Source organism: Bombus bifarius, unplaced genomic scaffold (assembly GCF_011952205.1).
Source record: "Bombus bifarius isolate JDL3187 unplaced genomic scaffold, Bbif_JDL3187 scf7180000007996, whole genome shotgun sequence".
NCBI classification, from domain to species: Eukaryota; Metazoa; Arthropoda; class Insecta; order Hymenoptera; family Apidae; genus Bombus; species Bombus bifarius.
Genome location: NW_022884376.1, coordinates 1323802 through 1345704, shown reverse-complemented (window position 1 = coordinate 1345704; position 21903 = coordinate 1323802). Strand labels below are relative to the sequence as shown.

The following is a 21903-nucleotide window of genomic DNA, read 5'->3' as shown; positions in this document are numbered from 1 at the left end:
CGAAGGGCTTTCGTGCCAAGAGTCGTCCGCTTTTACGAGCCTTGATCGATGCGTCTTCGCTGAGAAAAGACGAAAACGAGAAAAGGCGACGCAAAGCGAGTATGGTGCGCTCTTTGTTATCGAGGATTGTACGCTCTAAAGACGGTCGGAGATTCTCGGCTTCGTGCTAAACAGCTGTGTGCTACGGCCGGTTTTTCTCTCTCGTCTGTTTCCTGCTTCTCTTCCGATAATCCCCCGACTTATCGATGTCTATAGCTCTCTGTTCGTCGATCTAGTCAGCGCGGTTACGGCGGCTTCAGTTCCGTTCTATGTCCAAATTCTGATACGGTCTGACCGCTCACCCCTTACGTCCTGTTTACAAACACTTGGCCCGATTCGCTATCATGCAGACAAACGTGGATCGTCAGACTCTCCCTCGTCTCGTCAATGGGATACTCATCTGCTCGATGCTGCTACATCGGTCCTCTTCCTCCTTCCGATAATTCCTCTAGGATGACTCGATCCGACGATAGCGCGTCGCCGTTCTCGAAGCTCGAGTCGCGCGATCCAACCACTGCAACCAGCGAAGCAAACGGTCCTCGTGGTAGATGGTCGAGGAACCGACTGACGGAACTCGCCGCGTTCACCGTGCACCGTCTTTCGAAATCGCGTTCCCGATCTCGTGGCGAGCAGCGGGCGAACCACGCAGACGCACGACGGCGAACGTTCATCCGCAGCAACGTCCGCGAGACACGACGGCAGCAGCGCTGGAAGCAGCGACGACGACGCCGCAAGCCCGATTAAGCCACGGCAGGAGGAAGCAGAGAACGCGCATACAGCCGCTGCCGCTGCTGCCACTGCGCCGTGCCGGTTGAAATTCGCCAAACTCGCTGCATACTGGTTCTGCACATGCTTCTTCGAGTAGGCCACGTGTAGTGGTGGTGCGCGTCGCTCGGCTATCCGACATCCGAGTAGAGTACTCGGATCGCCGCGATTCCGTGATCGATCGATTCGATCCATCTTCCACTAGCTTCCGTCGTTATCTTCTTACGAAACTTTGCAACGTCGAACAGCGCCAGATACGCCCTTTTTCGATAGAGTTTAAGGGCGGGTTGTCTCTCTCCGTGGCCGCTTCTTGCCTCCAGATCCATCGAACAACCGTTTTCCTATAACTTTTTATCCGCGAAACAACGCGCTTAAGAAACTGAAGACCGTTTGTGGTACTATTGGGTAAATTCCAGTAATTGGGGAGGGGGTGGAGTTGCTTCCGTGAATTCCAAACTTTGTCAATTTATCGCGATTTTCTCTTCGCTCGCAAAAGCTTGCTTTCGTCTCTGCTTTTAAACAAAGCAAGCGGGTCTTTGAAAATGCCTTATCGACGCTTCGTTCGAATTTGCACGGCAAACTCGTCGAAAACTATTTACGTTAATAACCATCGGGAGGAATAATTCTGCGAAGAAGCTACGTTTTATCGGACAACGTCGCGTTCCGTGAGAAAATTAAACGGAGGCAACGTCACCCCGTGAAACTCGCAGAGTTTCGTACGAGTTTCGCAAATACGATACCACGGAGACCGGCAGACCGTTTCAAAACCAACAAATTATCCGTGAAGTCGCATCGAACGAACCCTTCCAGCTCGTCGACACACTCGCGAGTCGTGTTTCACGGTCGAAAATCGCTGTCGTAGTCAACGATTTCGCGCAGTTATGCGAATTTCTAGACGTTTACGAGCGAACTAGATGTTGCGCGAATACAACAGCTACGATCCGAGCGACGCCGTTTTCCGCTATAATTGGTGTCCGCGTATCTCTATACGCGAGCATAAATTTCCAACGATTACGAGCAATTACGGAGAAGCTGTAATCATCGACGGTTTAATCCGTTGAATTTACAGATAAATCGAACGTTATACGCGGCGATAATCGTTAAAGAGAAAAGGTAGGTGAAAAAGAAAATTCGTTTGAAGGAAAAATGCAAGTCCGCTGCGGGAATACGCGCGAAAGCGACTAATTGGAAGTTAACGATAAACGAATCAGCCTTGTCTTTTTCCTGTTTAACGTTTCCTCGATTATTCGTTTCCTCGATTACGATACGAACAGTGATAGCGGCGTTGGGTATTCGAATTGCGAGGTTGACACGGTCCGACTGTCGTCGAAATTACCGGTGGATGCGGAGGACAAATGGCTGCAGGCTCGTCGACATCCGTACGCTGTCGATGCCACGCGTAAAACTAGAGAGTTTGGCGCGTTCCTGGCGAATTCCATGGTATCTCGACGTTCTTCGAGGCTTCCGCGATTCGCCAATTTTCGTTCTACGCGTCGGAACGTCGAGGAAGCGAGAGAAAAGTCGATTCTCCGATGGCAGCTACCGGCTGAAGCGCGACGCTTCTACTTTACCCGGTCGCTCGTAATTTCGCGCGAGCTCGAAACATCCGAGAGACGATAGACGATAAAGACGTCGCCGCGTGTCGATGAGTCGTAGGCAACTGGAAAGGTAGTTCGTTATAACGGGGAACTTGCCAGACTTCGGAGACGGGCTTTGGTAACTTTGTCGCGTTCCCTCGGCTCTTGCGAGTAGCTTCGCTACGAAAGAACGTATCATGGGGAATCAAAGCGCGATTCCGCGCAACAGGATCGAATCGAAACGCGCGTGTCAGGAAAGACGAAAGAAGCACGCCGTTACGTGACAGAATGTTCCCGGTATCTCGTCGCGCACGTCCCACCAAACTCGCGGTATTTCGACCGAACGAGAAACACCATATTTCATTTCGGTCTTTTGTTTTGCTTCCATTTACCGGCAGAAGACACGATGGATTCGCACGGTGAAAAAAGAACATCGAGAACGTTCGTTCGTCCGGTCTCTCGATTTTCTGCCAATGAAAAGGAATCTCGTCCGTTTGAGCGGACGGTGTTCGACGAAACCACTCTCGATCGACGGATTAACGCGCCGAATACGCTTCGCCAAGTTATTAAATTGGTCCCTGTAGCGACGAGATTTTAACGAACGAACGGATCAAGGATAGACGAAAGCTGGCTGCAAGCTGCTACTCGCCGCGACGAAAGAAAAGGAAACTAGCGGTTGTGGACGACGAAGCCGCAAACGCGAAAACTGCGGGACGAAGTTTCGATACTTTCGCGAATAAGAACTCGGAAACCGAACATTTTCTGTGCAACGATCGAACGAGAACACGCCTCGTTAGTCGGGGAAACGCGAACTTGGCGTACAAACGGAATATCGAGATCGTGGTCGGGCGTGAAAGACGCGACGAGATTAGAAGAGAATATATACGGGCGACAGAATGTACTCGACAGTCGCGATAAACGAAATCATCGAGTATGCATCGATTGTGTATCGAATTATCTTTCGTTCGCGCGTTACGAATACTAAAAGATTCAACGTAGTTTAGCTTATGAAGGCTCGTATAGTTGGAAGATAATCTGATTCTACGAGAATTTCGACGAGAGAACCAAGGAAGGAAAATTCAGCCAAAAAGTAAATACCGAAGATAACCGTGATACCCTTGCGTTTTCAGCGGAAGCTGAATGCTTGCGTTTTCAACGGAAGCTGAACCCCTGCGTTTTCAGCGGAAGCTGAATCCTTGCGCTTTCAACGAAAGCCGAGTCCTTGCGAAACGGCGACCACCGAGACGAGTCTATTACCGAGGAGAGGAAGAAGGTCGAAAAAAGACGAGCGAAAGGATAGAAAACGTCGATGAGCAGGAATTTCGGTTATTCTACTCGAGGCGGAAGAAAGAAACTCAGACCGGACGTTGGTAGGATGACCTGCGGAGCGACCTACGCGAGAAGGGACGACGATTTCAGAGAGGACAGTGAATTTTGTATAAAACAGCGAAATCGCTCGGCCAACGTGAGTGGTTGCGAACAAAGCGTAGAAGAACGCGGGGAGCTGCGGACGTGACGTTAATTTCAATCGGGACACGTCGAGTAACCTTCTTTTCTCTCGTTCCCCTCGTTCGTATCGGTCTCCGTGGTAGTCTCGAAGAAGCGGCGCGAACTCGGAATAGAAGAAAATCGAACGGGCCAGCTGCGTTTCCTCGCTGCAAAGTTACCGCGATAAGATTGCGAACGATTATATCGTGGCTCGCGCTCTGGACGTGACCAACGTCGCGGAAAATAGAAGGTTCTTCGATTCTCGATGAGATTCCTTGCGACGCCACGTTGACGCGCGCTACAGACTTTCGAATTTTTCGTTTCTTTCTTCGCGGAACTCGGGTTTCGTGGTTGTCCGTGTCCGATAACGTTGTTCCAAGGATTTTTAATCGCTTCCCCGATTCAACCGCGAATCACGGCGGTTTTTCGATTCTCCCGAGTGTTTTTATACCTCCGGGAATCTTCGTCGCGCGGATCATTTTCAACCTCCACTACCGGTGTTCCGAGGCGAGGCGATTCGTTGCACAGCCGAACGATCGTTCAGCCGTATATTGTCTCGAAATACGACTATTTCGCCAACTAAAATCGCTTCCACTTCACCATTCGACGAATGCACCGAGAACTTGCATCGAAACTTGAAAATCAAAGTGACATTCACGCTCGACTTTACGCGTTCCATCGAAACGAAGTGCAAACTCGATACTCGACGATGTTTCTCGTCTCGTCGACTCCTTCTGCGTTTCTTCGCTAAATTTAAACGACCCTTTATTAGTCTTAGCCTCGCCTTTCTTCACAGAATTATCGCCGCTGTTTCCGTTTCTTTCTCGAAGCGTCTACGTTCGCAACCGTTTGCCTCGTACTACTCGTAGATGGAACGACGTTTCGCGATCGGTAAAACGGAAGGGCGTCAGGGAGAAAAGAACGCGCGAAAACGTCGAGACGGAGCGCGTTTCGCGACCGCTTTCGTGCACGTTCGCCGCGCAACTGCCGCGGCCGAATATTCGCCGATACTACATGTGCGTCGTATTTGCAAGCCCCGACCGGCGGACATCGGCCGCAGCTGCTCGACAACCTCCTCCGGCAGCGTCCCGACGCCCCTCCCAGCCCTCGTTTTCCTCCTCTACCGATTCCTACCTCCTACCGATTCCCGCGATAACAATAACGGCGGTAATACATCCTCGTTGCGGCGAATGCGAGGAACCATCGCCGACTGCTTCCACGACGCGCCAAACAACGCCATTTTCGCCAAGCGACCAACAAGTTTATCGGAACAACGAAACAGGGGTAACCAGGAGTATTATGCAAAATATCGACTTGCTGGGATCGGCTAGACGATCGATAGGCTCGTTCTTCTCGAAGTTACGTTGCCTTTGTTTCGCCATGCTGGAAAACAAGACACGATCGGAAAGAAAAGAAGGAAAAGTTAGTAGCTTGCGCGTGTCGAGAGGCTGAAACGATCTCCGATTTATTAAATTGCCTAACCGAGGTCAGCATCCTCCGTTTGCCAAGTCTACGTACACGCTCCAAATCTATTTGGCTGGTTCGTTCGAAGATCTCGTCTTTCTTCGCGATTCGCTTTTGAATTTTGTTGAAACCAAGATGAACGTACTGGTTGATCGCCTTTAAACGAAGAAGAGCCGTTGAAGCGGCAAATGGAAATGCGAAAAGGACTTTCGTTCGCCGAGTAATTAAATGCCACCTGCGCGCCTAATTATCCGACAAGCCAGGTTTTTACAAGGCGGATAATACACGGGTGACAAGCTGAAAACCCGCTTCAGCTTGAAAAGTAACTTCCGTATATTCGCATACACGGTTAAGCATCGGATTTCGTGCACACAACTGTGTCATTCGGTTCGCGTACCGTATATGCAGCGAATAGTCGACGATGGAAAGCGTATTTTTCATTTTCGTCGCCGCTGTCAATGCGATGAAAGAAGCGCGTTCCATGCAAATGCGTATATTATACGCTGACAACGGAGCTTCCTGAAAGACGGTGCCTCGACGCGGTCAAACTTCTCGGAACCAAGGGTTGCAAAATTCCACGAGAGCGTTTCACCGGACGAAAACGGCGAATACTCGCGAGTCGTACGGGCTTCTCCAAACTTTCTCCCGCGTATAAACTCACCTTCGAGGCAGACTCGGCAAGTTGTCAAGTGCATTAGCGATTCTCGAGGCAAAGTCAACGACCGTCGATTTTGTCCTCGTACTGCACCACACCCTTCTCTCTCTTTCTCTCTCTCTCTCCCTCTTCCTCTTCTCTACATTCCATACAATTGCAAGCAGTCGCTTCTTCAAATTAGTACTTCTCACTTATCCGATTTGTTCACGTCGAACCGTTATCGGGCTCTTTAATCTTGGAATCACATCTCGTTTGTAGGATTGTTCTCGTTGAAAGAGAAACGATTCCAGCGATCGCACGTGGTTACGCCGTACTATTTTCATGGAATACGCGATTAACGCTTCGACCCTTCTCTGTCTATTGGTCAAGGGAGACGCTCGTTTCCGACTCGCAACGGAGGTAACCGATTTCATCGAAAGTGTCGTTCACGAATTCCGGCGATGATCGAACGGACTCCATTTTCATTTCCGCGCTTGTGCCCATTGTGCGCGTTCGTCCAACCGTATCAGGATAGGAACACCAAACGACCGAGTAACCCATCGACTTTTTCCTTCAACCGCAATGAATCGATTTCTCTCTGCCGAGCAGTGGCTGAATTAAACCTAAGATCGTTCCGAGGATCTTAACCGCTCAAGACCATTAACGCGGTAGATCGCTGGCCGTACTTCGCAAGACTATTTATTCGTTTTAAGAAAGTTGCAAAGAGAAACGAACGAAACGCAGAACGACGGACGATGAAACTACGCGTGGTCTTAGCCGATTTCACAGTTTTCCTTGGTTCGTGTCTCGCGACAATCTCGCGCCGTTTATCTTCTCCAAACACACACACACACACACACACACACACCCCTCCCCCTGCAAATGAACCGGCTATCAGCGACGTTGAACACGGCGGATGTTTTAATCCCTCTCTCGAGGAAGGTAATCTCAGCCGTCTTACATCAGCCAGACCCAATCCCACGGGAAATTCTGTCGAGTTCCATAATACTCGGTGACACGCATCGAGCGATAAGGGCAGCGAGTTTCGAGTCGCCAGCACCGAGGCGTCGCATAATCGCTCCTGGAGCGTCATTCCGAGCGCGAGATTCGCGCAGACTAAAGGGATTCGCGGCATCCCGGTCGCAATTCGGGGAATGTCGATCAAACGTGACACGACGATCGGTACGCCGACACAGATGTACCTAAGACGTCGCGAGTAGCATCGCAACGAATCATCCACCGATCGATGATCATCTGGTACGCAACGTTTATTATGCAAATCTTTCTTTTTCAATCGACCCATAGTCTTTCGAAGGTCCAGCCCGATGTCTTTTTCAAACATTTATGGCGGAGTGCCATAAAATTTTGGCAGCGTCGTATTATCGAAATACGAAACGTTCGTGATTCGACGATCGGATATTTTTGATCTTTTCGGCGCTACGGATCGTTCAGTACACGAAATTATTTAGCATTTGTTAACAAATAAAATCGTCTCGATTCTCGAATTACGCATAGGCGTTCGACAAATTTTTAATTTATCGAAGCTTTTCTCTCGGGAACGTTGTCAAGTTTTTAAGCGTAAGCGATAATAAACGATATAAACGACAAATAAATTATCGGACATCTAAGCGCTGAAGCGTTTTCTTATCAAATTTACGAACCAGGATAAGAATCGCGGCTCGTTCGATGACCTAATCGTATTAGGCTAAAATCGACGTTGAATCAACCGGTTGAATCGATTCGACGATGGGAAAACATCGGCGTGGCAAGGGTCGATGGTCGGTGACAACGTATTTAACACGGCTCGTAAAGCGACCATTTTATTTTTATGTCGTCCGCTAACCGCCTTATCGTCGTTACCCCGCAACTACCAGCTACGCCGATGATATTTTTTCAAAGCGACGTCGCTTCCTGCAGAGATCGCGCAGCTCTGGGATACCGAGGAAATCGCGCGCGGAAATTTCGGCCCGTTTGCAAATTGACGTCGAAAATATTGGCCCCTTACCGCGATCCATCGCCGATATCGTCTACCCTGCTTTCAGTCCACGCCACGCCGGAAGATCTAGCTGCGGGAACGTGAAATATCTCCGAGCTGACGAAAAACCATTACGTCGAACACGCGAAATGCGACGCTTTCCGCGCGGAGCATCGACCTGTAATTTTACTACGTCGACAGCTAGAAGCGTGTCCCTTCCGAAAGGGACGTACGAGCTCGAGAATGGAGCTATTTTTGCGATAAGATGCGTACGCTTCGATAAAACGAATGAACGAAGCGAGCGAAATGGCGGTCGAACGAGCGTACCATCGTTTTGTAATGGAACTTATTCGGGGCAATTTGACGAATGGATAACGCAAGGCGAAACTGTAATCGGATGCCAAAGAGGAACACGCCCTATGGACAAGCTGTCGAAACGCTTAATAACCGAACTGCGGCAACCGCATCGGACCGTCTTGAAATAATAGAGAACGATCGATCGCGTGGTAGTGCTTAATAAAAACAACCTCGCTTCGTCATCGTTGCATCAGGAACGAGCTATGACTTAAAAATACATAAACACGCGGTGTAGAATAGACTGACCGACGCCGGGCAAATTTCCAAATCGCATGCAGCCAACCATTTGCACATGACTGTCAGACCGACGTTACGACCTACGTATCCGATCGAATCTCTCGTTTTACGCGTTTTATCCAAATCTCGCGCCGTTTCGTCGATAACTCCGCTTTATTCCGACGATTTGTCCGGTCATCTAGGATCTCGACCGGCAGCTAAGTGACCGACCCGTGTACAATACCGTGACTCGACGTTAATTACCTCGTCGAGTGGAGCGTCGACTCGAACCGACCGACGAACGAGCACGTCGATATTTGATCGTCTTGTCCTGTCGCGTCGTTGCGTCGCGTTTTCCTCGGTCAAACGATTAATCCGTCGCGTTCAGCGGTTGCAAAAGGTTATCGATTGCTCGCGATACAGGCAACGATGGAAGATCGCGGCGTTCGATTCGTCCAGAGGCTAACCAGAGCGTCGGTCGTGCCATCGGCTGTAGAAAAATGGCGCTCGAAACCGTTAGTGTTTTCGGTTCGCATCCTCGTAATTTACGGCCGAGTTTGACGCGCGTCTCGCGCTCGTAAATCAGAGAATCTCTTCCCTACGCACACACGGTCCGTTACTCGAACGGCTTCGCTTGTCAAAGGAAAAATGACTGCGTTTCGACCCCCGAAAAGACTATTAAATCGCGTGCCCGAGTGACGCGAACACGGGCGATCTCGTCGTCTTTCGGGACGAGCGTGGATCGAGCTTCGTGGAGCGATTCTACGCGTAATGTCGCGTGTTTTTCGTATTTGCGACTTTTCGTCTCACCCGATGCACAGGATGTTCCACTTTCGGCCTGCAAATGCGGATGAATCGGAACGCGCGAATCAAACGCTCGGCCCTTTTCACGCGCAACGTTCCTCTTTTGCTCCAGGGACGAGTTGAATTTCTCGTTGGGAAACGCACGTCGCAGATACGCGACAGCGTCTAGGCAGCAGTTTTATGCATCGCGACATAACGTCAAAGTTTGAAAAATCAGTTCCCCACGAGAAACAAACCTCGTTCGTTTTTAAACTCCAACGGGATGCCCCTGTTTCGTATCTTCGGAGCGTTCTTCGCGGAAACTGCGTTCGCAGGTCGAGCCGGAGTATCGCGCGAGTACTTTCTCGTACGACAGAAGCATCTGGAGCGTGCCGGCGAATTCTTAAATCAACGAAAGCATTTCATTCGGTCGTTCGTGCCTGTACACGCCAAACTATCGTAGAATCGCTTAAACGAGAAAGCCCGAGGAGGATGAGAAATACCAGCGTCGGGTAAGACAGACAAATTGCGTATAGTCGTGAAAAGAGAGCAGGGACGAGCGAACGAGGGAAGTCGCATTCGTCGCGAAACGAAATCCTTTGTGGAGATATTTGCGCGAGATGGGAAGTGGCACACGGGGCGACAAAGATTTTCCGCGAAATTGCAACCAGAAGTTCGCGCGCGGAACTCATCTCGCGGATTGGGAATTTTTGACTAGTACAATATCGCGCCATTCCCCGCGATTAATTTACAAATATTCGACAAACGTAGTTACGTTTCGAAACGCGTCGACGCGGCATAGAAACGCGGAACAAAAAACGGATGCAACACGCTTTCGGAATTTTCGACGATGCGGATGGGTAAGCGCGATTCGATGGATCGGAGCGGGGAAACGAGGGGCGAAGGGCCGAGCGAACGAATTTCGACAGGTACAATTACGTGTTTGCATTAACGGGGAACGTTGGGACACGTTGGGACACGTTGGGTCTCGTGGGGACTCGCCTAACTCCATCCGAAATATGGTAATAACATCGATATCGATAATGTATCGTTGACAAACGCGAACCGATGGAATTAACCGTTGCGTCGAATTACAAACACGTAATTTTACAGGTACGGCGTCCCATGGAGCGCCAGACAGAAGGAAGAACAGGAGAGTGCGGTGGAAATAAATAGCAAGGCACGCGCTTTCCTTCTCATCGATAAAATGAAACAGTCGCGTACTGCTCTGTATTTTGCGCGTACGCTTTGGTCTGGCCAAAAGGACGTCGCCGGGTCGATGGTAAAGAGACGAAAACACTACCTGTCGTCGCGTCTATTATCGGCGAATCGTCGTGGTTTTTGTCGGCCTTTGTTTGCGGTAGAGGACGAAACTCCGAGGGCCGGCAAACGAACAGGAAACAAACGCAGTCATATTAATTAATCGAGTATGTTGTGTAATTAACGTTTGCTCGTGTGCGCGGGCCAGTCGTTTTTCTACCATACGTTTGCCGATGGAAAGTAACAACGGATCGACTGGCATATCCGGTTGCTCGTTGTTCCTCGATATTTGCACGGATGTAAAGTTTGCACGTGATCCAACTGGAAACGCATCTACACGCGATATTTTGCTTTTTCCTACAGCCAGTTTATTCCCAATTATCAAAAATATTAATTATTATGAAAAATATGTCAACTCTTTGTCGAGATACGCGCGTACGGTCGACCTCGAAGCGCTCGACAATTTTACGAGCTTCCGTTTTCCGTTTTCGCGATCGGCTACGAAAAATAATTCGCGTTTGAAAAATTTCACTCGCGCGGAACGCAGTGGCGAGATTTCAACGAGTGGTTATTTTTCAACGCGGGCCACGCATGTGTACGTATATCGCGATTAACGTAATTCACACCCCGACGAAACTCGCGCGAATTCACGGTTTCATCACGGTTTCATCACGGACAACGCGGTTTGCAAATTCCCATCGTCGCTCGGTCGGCGCGTTAAAGCAGCGTCCGAGTGAAACGCTCTCTTCTGTTCACCGTTCACGCACGCTATGCGCGGCACACAGCTAAATGAAATTTATCACGCTGAGACAGAAAGAGAGAGAGAGAGAGAGAGAGAGAGAGAAAGGAAGAGAGAAAGGGAGAAAGAGAAGGAGAGCGCATTACGCCGATGATGCCAGACTCCTAATTTTCCGAGTACTCGGCATTTTAAGCACGACCGTCGTAAACCGTTTTTCTGTCCGGTTCTCCGCCTACCTTTCTACCTTTTTTTCTCTATATCCTTTTACTTTCGATCCACTCTGCTACTTTTTACGCGAGATTACGATGCGCTCGTTCGCGTAAAAACGTACGCTTCGCGTCCATTTCGCGAAATGGATCGATGCTTGTTTACACGCGTTTTTCACGTTTCCAACTATGCGCGTAATTTTTCCTTCCACCAGACACACCTGCGTTTGCTACGACAGTTTCGTTCTCGCAGTATTTGCGAAAGAACATTGCGCGGAAAGTATATCTCGCATTTATACATAGAGACGACGACAGAGTATCGCCGTGTTGGCCAGCCAAACGTCTTTTCTAGATTTACAGATGGAACCGTCGAATTCTCGAAACGAGTAAATTGAAAATCTATTCCGGAACGGTGTACACGATTCCGTATGGGAATTGGGTAAAAACGATGGTAGGTAAGTTTCGGTCGACCGACGACTACCGCCATCTGCGTAGCAGGCTGAGAGGCAGGTGGTAGCAACGACGCCGGGCGCCGTCGTCGATGGGTCGCCTCTGTTCGCCTCGTTCGCAATGTCGACTACGTAGTACCACCGGAAGGGAGGCATTGAGCGCATCAACGCTTCCGGATGTACACGCTCGTAGTTTCCTGTCCGTTATACGCACCAAGTCGTAGAGCGGAAGAAGCGAGTCCTAATACGAACGTACCGTCTGCCAATTCACCATCAAGTTATCGCGCTTTCGCCGCGTAATTTGCGTACGGTCAAACCGCTTTTCTTCTCTTCGCCACTTTGACCTTTTCGATCTCATTGAAATTTTTAACGAAATTTTAACGAAATTTTAACATCGTCGGAACGAATCCAGTTATAGGCGAAAGAACATTTGCTTCGCACGTTGCTGGAATCGAAAAGAATCGAGCGAGACGCGTACTTATCTTACTTGTCTTTACTGGCCGTGCGACGAGCTCGAGAAGCATCGTCGGTTTGGGGAAAACTGGAAACTCGAATCGCCGTTACTCACACCTGTCGACCGAAGGAATGTCGGAAAAATTCCCCGTGTCCTGACTCACCTGTAACAAGAAACAGGCGCACGCCTTGTCATCGTGAAAGGATAACAAATGGAAGGAGGGAACTGGGCGAGGGAAATAAACGCGGGAAACGAACGAACTGGCTGGAAACGAGTCGGTCTACCGCTTCTCCGACCACAAGTTATTACGCGATCGCTGTAGACGCGTTCTCGGGACACACGGTCGTCGCGAAAACGAAGGAATAAAGATCGGTCGGCGAGTGTCTCGATCGGGAATAGGAGGCCGTGGAACGACCCTGGCACTCTTCTAGATCTCATCTAACTGACGATAGTTACGCGCCATCCAAAGTCGTTTGCATTCCGCGCCATAAACGACTCCCCTTCTTTCTTAATTACGCGACTAGCGCTACATTTCCAGCCAGCTCTGTTGATATCGTTTCTTGATTCTTCGTGTTCTACGGAAGAATCTTTTTCGTCGATGGAATTGGAACGGCGAGGCAAAGCGTCGTTCGTACCAGACAGATCGTACCGGCGATCTAATTACGCGGAGAGACGTAACGCGAAATGCTTGGTAGAGCGAGTCGTGGCAAATATCCAATTTAATATCCTTTGGCAAAACCTCGACGACGTAATTCGACGAAAGCGATAGAAGAAAGTTCCCTTCCGATAAACAACGCAGCAGCGAAGCACCGCGGCAAACCCGACGATAACGATCGATTAGGAGTTAAGATGCCGGTCGTTCGTCGTTGTTCCAAGTAGAAAGTTACGAGATAGAGGCTGATGAATGTGGTGGCGCGTTAATCTTCGTCGTGACACGGACAGGAGCAACCTTGCCAACGGGACAGATCGGCAGGGAACGAAACGAGACGAAACGAAACGAAACGAAACGAAACGCGAAAGACGAAACAGAAGGAAAGGGCGGGGAACGTGGCGAACGAGAGTTAAAAAATGATCTTTGGCCGGTCGCGACGTTGTTCTCGTCGCGTCTTCGCCACGTTAGACACGTCCGCGTAATTTGCCGAGTCCAAACAACGCGAGACTCGGATTACGCAACCGTGTTACTATTTTCTCCGTGGTGTCCGCGTAACAAACGACGTCCGTTGCGATTAATCATTCGTTGGCGCACGCTGCCCGTTTTATTTTACAGGCTAACGACACCTCGCGAATGAAGATTTATGAAGAAACGCGTGCCTCCTTCTCGCGCCGTAATGTACCCTCCCCGAGGGAAGATGCTGATCGAGCTCCAAGGCAATTAGCCTCGAGTACTTCCACGGGAACAGCCGGCGTCTTCCGAGAATCCTCCTGTTTCATCTTCGACAGACAGAGTCGACTTAATAGTCTTCTCGAGTAATTCCTTGTGTCAATTCGCCTTTACAGGTAAGGAGAATCGGTGGCGACGTTTACCGTCGATTTAAAAACATTCCAGACGACGTTCTTGCTTTCGCCTCTTGCACCTACCTCTTCGTCCTGCCAATTATTAGGTTGCCTTTTCCTAAGATCGTTGATAGAGTGGCTTTCGCCGCAAGTTCTTCGAAAGCTACTGCAAGTTGCGTCAAATTCTGCGTTTCGTACGAGAAACTTCGACGAGAGTGGAAACGATCGTAGTTTCGAGTTTCGTCGGTGCGACCCGATTGGTTCGCTAAATTTTCCAACGGAATTTTCCTGAAACTTAATTAGAATCGTCTACGGAGAAAGAACGGTCGGTTCGCTAAAAAGTAACGTACGCCGCGTTTTGCTGCAACGCGCGACGCGTCAAAGAGGACGGTCGAGTGGCCTTCTGGACGATAATACACGGTAGAAATAAATGGAAATCGAGCGACGTCGCGTTCCAATAAGCTGTCGCGTGAACGTTCTCCGCATAGAATATCGAGGCGTTCTAAAGAAGAACGAGACAAGGGCGTGCTTTGTACGATCGATCGAAAAGACGTTTCAGATTCATCGGCGACGTTTCTCTAGACCTGGAAAATTGAAACGGACTCCGACCGGTATCGAAAACGCGAGAGCGAACCATCCGATCGTGCCGACTTAATTTCCTTCGTCTCACCGCGACTCTAGCTAATTATCCTAACTGCTGCCGTGCTCGAACCACTCGATTTTATCGGCTTTCCTCGAACGTTTCGCTGGCGACCTCGCGCTGTAAATTTCCCGATACGCCGCGTCGTGTAACTCGTTTGATATTTAAACGAGGGTTAACGCGGTTTGCGAGAGAAACGTCTCCGCGCGACTACCGACGCAACCTCCAACTCTCCGTTTACCGGGTATCCCTGTGCGAATACGAATTCGAGTAAATCTCTCGACGGCGAGAGAGTCGTTCGGAGATTATTTCCATTTGGAATTTCCATTCGGTGCGTGACGTCGAACGCGATGAAAACGCGAGCGAGGCGACAGCATTTCAGTCGCGAGCGCGCACAGAGTTCGGCGAAACTCTTCGCGTTGTTCGACGAATTCAAGCGCTTTCCGATAACCGGTCTAAACTTGCTCGCCGAAACGATAACCCTCTAGCTTTGACCGGAAAGGTCGCGCGATTCCCTCTAGCTCCGCGATCGCCCGTATTTGCTGCAAATATTTGCGTGCGATTTCCGATCGCCAACGAGTCGAACTTGGTCTGCAGCGCGGTGAGATCGTACGATAGACCACGCTGCGAGAATTAACAGCGTACCGACGATTGTTTGATCGAACAATTAACAATATCGCTATCGCTGCAACCTCGTTAAGGTTCAACGTGTCCATCGGAGAGGAACGGTAGACAGCGATTCTCGCGGAACAATGCCAGGCTCCGTGTTCGAAAGCGACAGTTCGATCTACGAGCCAGAGACAAAGGCGTAATTAAAATTCGTATCCGAGTTTCCATCGGCCGTCGACGGGTTACAGCCTGGTTACAGCTAGTTTTCGGATGGAAAACGGAATCGTCCGAATGTTCTCGATAGTGCGCTTTGCCTCGACCGTTGCCAGGCGATCGCAGAACGCCACTCCGCTACTTCCCCGACGTTACGTAAGATCGTTGGAACGCGCGCGTAACCGGATAACGAAGTCGATCTGGAAACTCAGCCACGTTAATCTTCGGCTTTTCCAGTTTATTCTCCGAATAATATCGGCCAGGGCCGTTGAAATCGCATATTTCGCCTACAGATATTCCTACTCTCTGCGTCGTGGACAGATAGCCGATACGATAGGCGTTGCTTTATTCGCTCGCTTTGCACTTTTTCCCGAGTTTTTATAAATTCCCAATTAATCGGTAGCAAGCTGCTCGTTCGTATCGCGATCGACGCGAAACGACGCGAAGAGGGGTTAGGTCGTCTTTCTGGCGCGAGCACTCGTGGAAATAGATGCACGTTCGCGTACCAATACGAAGGCAAAAGAGTGCCATAGCCGGCGGCTAGGTCGTTTCCCGACCTTGCCAAGCGGGATTCCTTAGACGCGAAGAACTTGGCCATTTTTATCGGCCGTTTCCTCTATAAGCTTTTTTTCCACGTTTTTTTGCTTGCCCCGGATCTACCGCTCGTCGCGAGGAACCTCTCCACGCTCCACGTATAATTTATCCTCGCTGGAATATCGCGGTCGACGTCTCTGCCGCGTTTAATCGCGCGGCTCGAAATCTCGTTAAGGAAATTAATTTTCCCCGTCCATTTTTCTTTTCTCTTTTCTTTTTACGCCCTTTCCATTCATCCGATCACCGAGGAAAGTTTCGCGAATCCATTCGAACCGAAACCGCGATTAACGCCTTCCTTGCCTTTTGTTCCGACAGTTACCCTGACAATCGCTATCGCTCGTTTACCGACTTCCGGCAGAACCGCCGCGAATCCGGGAAGTAATTAAACTTATTAAATATTTCCCTCGTATTATCGGTTTGCAGGTGGCTTCGCGTACACGTAGTTCGAAACGTTTCTTCTCTCACCAACGTTAACGATCTCCACTTTCCTACAAGTACATTCCCAGCTATTCTCCCGATATAAATATAATACTTAGGACGCAAATTTCACACAACGATACCGACGAATCGCTGGAGCGTCTCGGAAGAGATCGGCCATCGATTCCGCCGTACGATTCTACGCGACATTTCCTCGAGAAGCGTTTTCGCTCGACGATCTTTCCGGTTCGCTCGTTCCCACGAAATTTCCCCGGATCCGGAGAAAACAGCGAAACGGTTTCGGACGAGATTCCTCCGCGGATAACGGCCACGCAAACAAATAGACCGGGAATAGGACGAGAGTTTCTCGACGCGATCGGTTTTCTCGTATCGCCACATCGACGATCGGCTTTTTCTCGGCGATTCCCCGTCCAAGATTCGATTTCGCGGCTAGCCGACATTTATCGACCAAGGCAAAGACGCGTCGCTGGTTCGGCCTTCCGAGCATCGATGCCACGACTTACTTCCAACCGACGCAAACGTGTAGCATCCTTGCGCGACAATGACCAGAACGAGGACGAAAAGTATGGGCGAAGAAACCGCGATTAACCAAGAAGAAGCACGTTCGACCTAGTAGCCTATATACCTTGATATCTGCTCGAGGCCTTTTCATCGCGCGGATCACTTTTGTTTTCAGGATGTTTCGTTTTACCGCCGACTAACGGACTGCCTGGAAATTCAAACTAAGCAGCCACGGTCGAGCGGATCTGTCCAAAAGAAACGAACGCGTAATTTGCCATCGTACGCGTATTTATCGTACGAGGGTAGAAGGAAGAAACGTACGTACAATTTTTAAGAGAAAGTCGAAAACACGGTTTTGAATTTACAAAGTGGATGGACGCGGCTCACCCAGCATCGAGTAAAGTTCAGCGTGGTACAGATACGCTCGCGGTAGGTGAAAGTGTTAGCGAGGTAATCGTGTCATTTTCGTTCCTTCTAAATGGAGCGTTACGTTTCTTCGCGGTACGGCGGCTTTTACGCAGAGTCGAGACATTAAAACATCGTTGGCAAGAAAAACCGCGCAACGCGTACGCGAGCGTACAAGCGACAGAGTCCGGGCAACGCTTCGATACCTTATCGATATCGATGTGTCGCGATTCAGGCTGCAAAGAGCCGTCCTTGGGTGGGCAGCGTTAAGAAACGGCTCGTTTCTCGCGTATCTAAATCCATGACGAAATAACGGGTCGTATTGGATGGCAGAAATCGAGAAAACCGGTAAGGCGCGCGCACGGACACGCACGTAACCGCGGCGCTGGCTAGGTGGGGCGCGCGTAAAACGAGCGTCCATAAAACCGACTCGGCCGTCCGCTGCGATACACGACGATTTTACGATTCTAATCACGCGGCCGGCCCGAGAGATATACGATCGCCGATCTGAAAGGGAAATCGACCGTACGACACGCTTCCAACAGATTACTTGGACGATCGAGCAGCGGTTTTGCCTCGTCGTGAGCTGAAACCGCGACTAGATCCAGAGAGACCGGTACGCGATCCCCCGGTCTCCCCTTCCCCTTCGTCTACCTGAATTTCTACGTTATTTATGGCAACAAATTGAGCGCAAGCCGATCCGTTCGGGGAAAAAGTGGCGCGAACAAGCATCGCTGGCTCGCGCTCTGCAACCGCACGCGTAGCGCGAAGCTTGGCCGTGTGGCCTCCAACGTCCACGACCCGCCACCGTTAGCCATATGTTGGTCCGATCAGGCGATTCGGTGAATCGGACGGGACCGCGAGGCTTCCGTGAAACGCGATCGTTGCGAAACCGCTGTTAGCCAACTGACCCGCGCCGCTGCCAGGGAACAGCAGGCAAATCGAATCGCACGGTGTTACGTTCGTATTGGCCACTTTGCTGCGAACCTCGGGATTCGTTGGCGGGCAAACGCGCGAAAGAAACGAGACGCGAGACGACACGTTGGAATCTTCGAAAAGAGATCTTAGCGAATTGGAATCTGGCGCGCGTTGACTCGACCTTGAATCGTCGAGGTGACCGCGGCATTCGGTCCTGCGAGGAAACGAGGGCACGAAAATACGGCGCATCGAGGGAAAAGCAGCGCAGCGGAAACTTTCGCGGCGGACGGCCTTCGCTCGCTCTCCTCTTGTTTGAAAAACACTCGACTCGCCGATATTGCCCGTGCGCCGTTCCACGGAAATGCCTGGCACGTTTCGAGTGCGCGTTCTCCATCGAAACAACGGGTCATCGCATCACGGGCCGTTACTCGCCTGATGAACGCGCGAGAACCATCAGCGACGACCGCGATAAACTACCACGACCGTTCTTCCATCTGCAACTCGTGAATCTCAAGCAGTTCGCTCCTCCTCCTCCTCGTTCGACGGGGAAAAGTCACCGACTCTGGGTCAACTCTGACGTTGTGAAAATTTCCCCGAGGCGATAAGAAATATTCGCCGCGACCGGATGAGACGAGATGGAGCGGGTTTATTTTTGCGCGCTCAGCCTTCGTAAGCGATGGACCATCGACAGGAGAACGGAGATAAGCGAACGATCGATCGTCGTTTTCGATGAAATTAGCGGCGACGTAATACGACGACCTCCTTGAGAGAAGATGGTAAAGCGATTTAACGAGAAACGTATTATTTCATTATTCGGCGGAAACTCGAGGCACGGATCGAGCCCCGAGAGTGCAGCTATTTATATAAAACCAGATCCAGGCACAATAGCAACTTTCTACTCCTACACGAAGCGCGGTGGGGCGCGTTGTACGCGTGCATTAGCCGTTGCTCGCTCGCTGGACCGTGCGACGCTCGAGGTGCCTCTCGCCGAGTTACGTCAAATTTCCATGCGCCGATCGAGTTGATCGCCACGAACGAGTTCCGAGAATTTACCTCTTCTTTCGCTCGTCCTGTTCGCACTTGCACCGAACGAGAGTATCGTAGAACGAGAGAGGAGAAACTGTTCGAGACGATTTCCAGCGCTTGGCCGACGAATCTCTTCGATTCGTTTCCTTCAGTTTCAAATTGAAATTCAAACTTCTCGATCGTTTCAAACTCGCCTGCCTGTCCTCGCTGACTTGCCAGAAGTTTCGAGTATTCCCAAGCTAGCGGAACTCGCGGCAAACTGCGCTCCCGTTCGCCGCTGTCCTTCGGTTTTTCATTTCCAGCAAGTTTCACATCTTCGTCGTCGAACTCCCTGAACAGCGACGGTTTATCAGGTTTACTTTCGAACGAATATTTATATTTGAATAGCTCGCGTTATGCATTCGCCGCCTGACGTTCGGAAAAGGAGGAAAACCTCTGATTTGATCCCCTGATTTCTGTTACGATAATAGGGGTGTTTCGATCGAGGTTATACGAATTAACAGGTGTAAATTAATGTTTATTCCAACAACATTGTAGAGAAGATAATTACACTGATGCGTGCGTATAAGTTACATAAGTGATTGATTTAAGGATAGAAACCCGGTAATGACACGCTGACTATTCCAACGACAAAGAATAAGTGAGGTAAAGTGACGATGCTGTGCCGGAGGAAAGCTGGTCGTGGGTGGGTCTAATCTACAAGAAAGAGCTGATTTGTCAAGGGCAAGGTTTCATTGGGAGAGCGAGGGAAATACTTCGCTGTCAATTGGTTGACGTTCTAGGTTGGTTGGCGAGGAAGGGCGCCAACCGCCCCCGAGAGAGAGTTGCTAGTGGGAAGCATCGTACGCGAGAAAACTAACTTTCCCGTAGTAACGATAAGCTTTGGAAACGATTCGGTAAAGAGACGTTTGTTCGGTCCGAAGGACCGTAGCTAGCGAATTCCCGAGATTTACGATGGGACCTTGAGACCATCGAGGGTACGCAGTAAGGACGAGCGGACATCTGGTTCCCGTTTTGCTCGCGGTGTGTGGCCTGGTCTAGGTAGAGCGTCGCCCGACGTAACAGCGGTAATAAAAAGATATATTATCGCGCGTTTGATCGATTTTACAGAAATTTCCGAGCACGGACATCGCGATCGCGGGTAACCAAACTCGTCTTACCGGCGAGTTGCTTTTATATTTTCGCTATTCCGATCCTTTCCGCTATTATCCAGTTGCCATTCGTTACAGCGTCGTTGCCAATCTCGCCTAGGTTAGAGAAATTTCGTAGTTCGTTGGACGGGAAAGAAGAACAGCGACCAAGAGACGCGAACAAATTCTCTAATTTTACGCGCCTGATCCTGGTTTACCAGCTAGTTTCCATAGCCACGATAAAATCCAAGGGAAGCGAAGCAACGTGGCGTTCCCTGCAAAGGACGATTCCTCCTACGTGATCTGTCGCGTTAATGTATACGCGACGAGAACGACGCGAGCTCGAACAGCGTCGAGGCGAATCGCGGCGGCCAACGAAGAAAACCTCTGTGATCTTTGCAGGCGGAACGACGCTTTTTACTCTTCCTCGCGGATGGAGCGGACGGTTGTTGGCAAAACGTCTGCGAGAGAGGCGGCTCGAGTGAGTCGAGGCGCAGGGAAAACGACACACACCCACTCGTGCGGACGAGTTGAAATAAAGGGCGAGTGGGAGGGCTAGCTCGGCGGAAAAAAGGGCGACACCGGGATGGACGTAAATTTAATGGGCGCGCGATAGTGGTAAATCTGCGCGTAAAAGCCGCGCGCCGTCTCTGTTTGCCTCGTTTACACGAGAGCGTTATCGGCCGCACAGACGGAAACGAATGTCCGCCACGCGGTGAAATAGAAGTTCCGGCCCTGGTGTCCACAAGTTGCCGTTAGTTTTGCTGAAACTTAAGCTCCAAGTTGCGTAGGTAATTACTTTGCCTGACTGTTCTTGCGACGTATTAAATCTTCGCGTAGTCGCCGTTTGAGACGGCGTGCAGGTGAAAAAGAGTAGAAAGAAATTACGGCAAGAGAAATTACGGAACGGTAAGATAATGAAGTTGAAGGAAGAAAAAAGACACGGAGGTTTCCGCGATTGAAATGGATTTGATCTGGACGAAGATTTGCAGAGAGCGAAATAAGAGACAAACTCAACCTAGTTCGGTAGCTTTAACCGAGAAGGAAAACGCATTACGTCGTTTCGAAAAACGGGTTCTAACGACGTTCCACGCGGTCTTGGCCTTGTTGCAAATACGCGAAAGTTAGAGACGAGCGCGATGTGCCGAATCGATCGGCGTGTCTCGCTCGCTCGCGTAATATACCGGTCCGCAGGGAAAAAGAATGCCGCGGTCGGTCCATAGAGATCCGTCTCTTCCTCTCGCGTAACATCGGTGGGTGTTTGGGGCAAATCGGACGCGTCACGAAGCAGTTTCGCGGGCGTCTGTTACTAATTCGTAATGCATATTCCAGAGAAAAGCGTGACGTCGATGGAATCACGAACGGAAGCTCGTATTACAACCTTCGCGAAGATCGGCAACGCGGTAGAAACGTTCTTCGATAAGCTTCGCGGTATTATTGCCTACTGCTTCGCATTGGATAGAGTTTCTAGAATTTTCCTCTGAAAAGATGACACGAAAGTTAACTTACCCGGTGACTGTTTTTGCTAT

General features: G+C 50.2%; 1 protein-coding gene across 3 annotated transcripts in view; it reads right to left on the bottom strand.

Annotated features, from left to right (window-relative positions):
• The window catches only part of LOC117205901, an 85955-nt gene that overhangs the window by 18883 nt on the left and 45169 nt on the right, over nt 1-21903 (bottom strand). The window contains exon 1 of one of the 3 annotated variants that reach the window (XM_033444730.1): nt 12454-12569. The exons of the other annotated variants lie outside the window; for them this stretch is intronic. Coding sequence (XP_033300621.1) covers nt 12454-12476 — 23 coding nt within the window. The 5' untranslated portion in view covers nt 12477-12569. Of the gene's footprint in view, nt 1-12453; nt 12570-21903 lie in introns of those variants that run through there. 3 annotated transcript variants of the gene reach the window in all.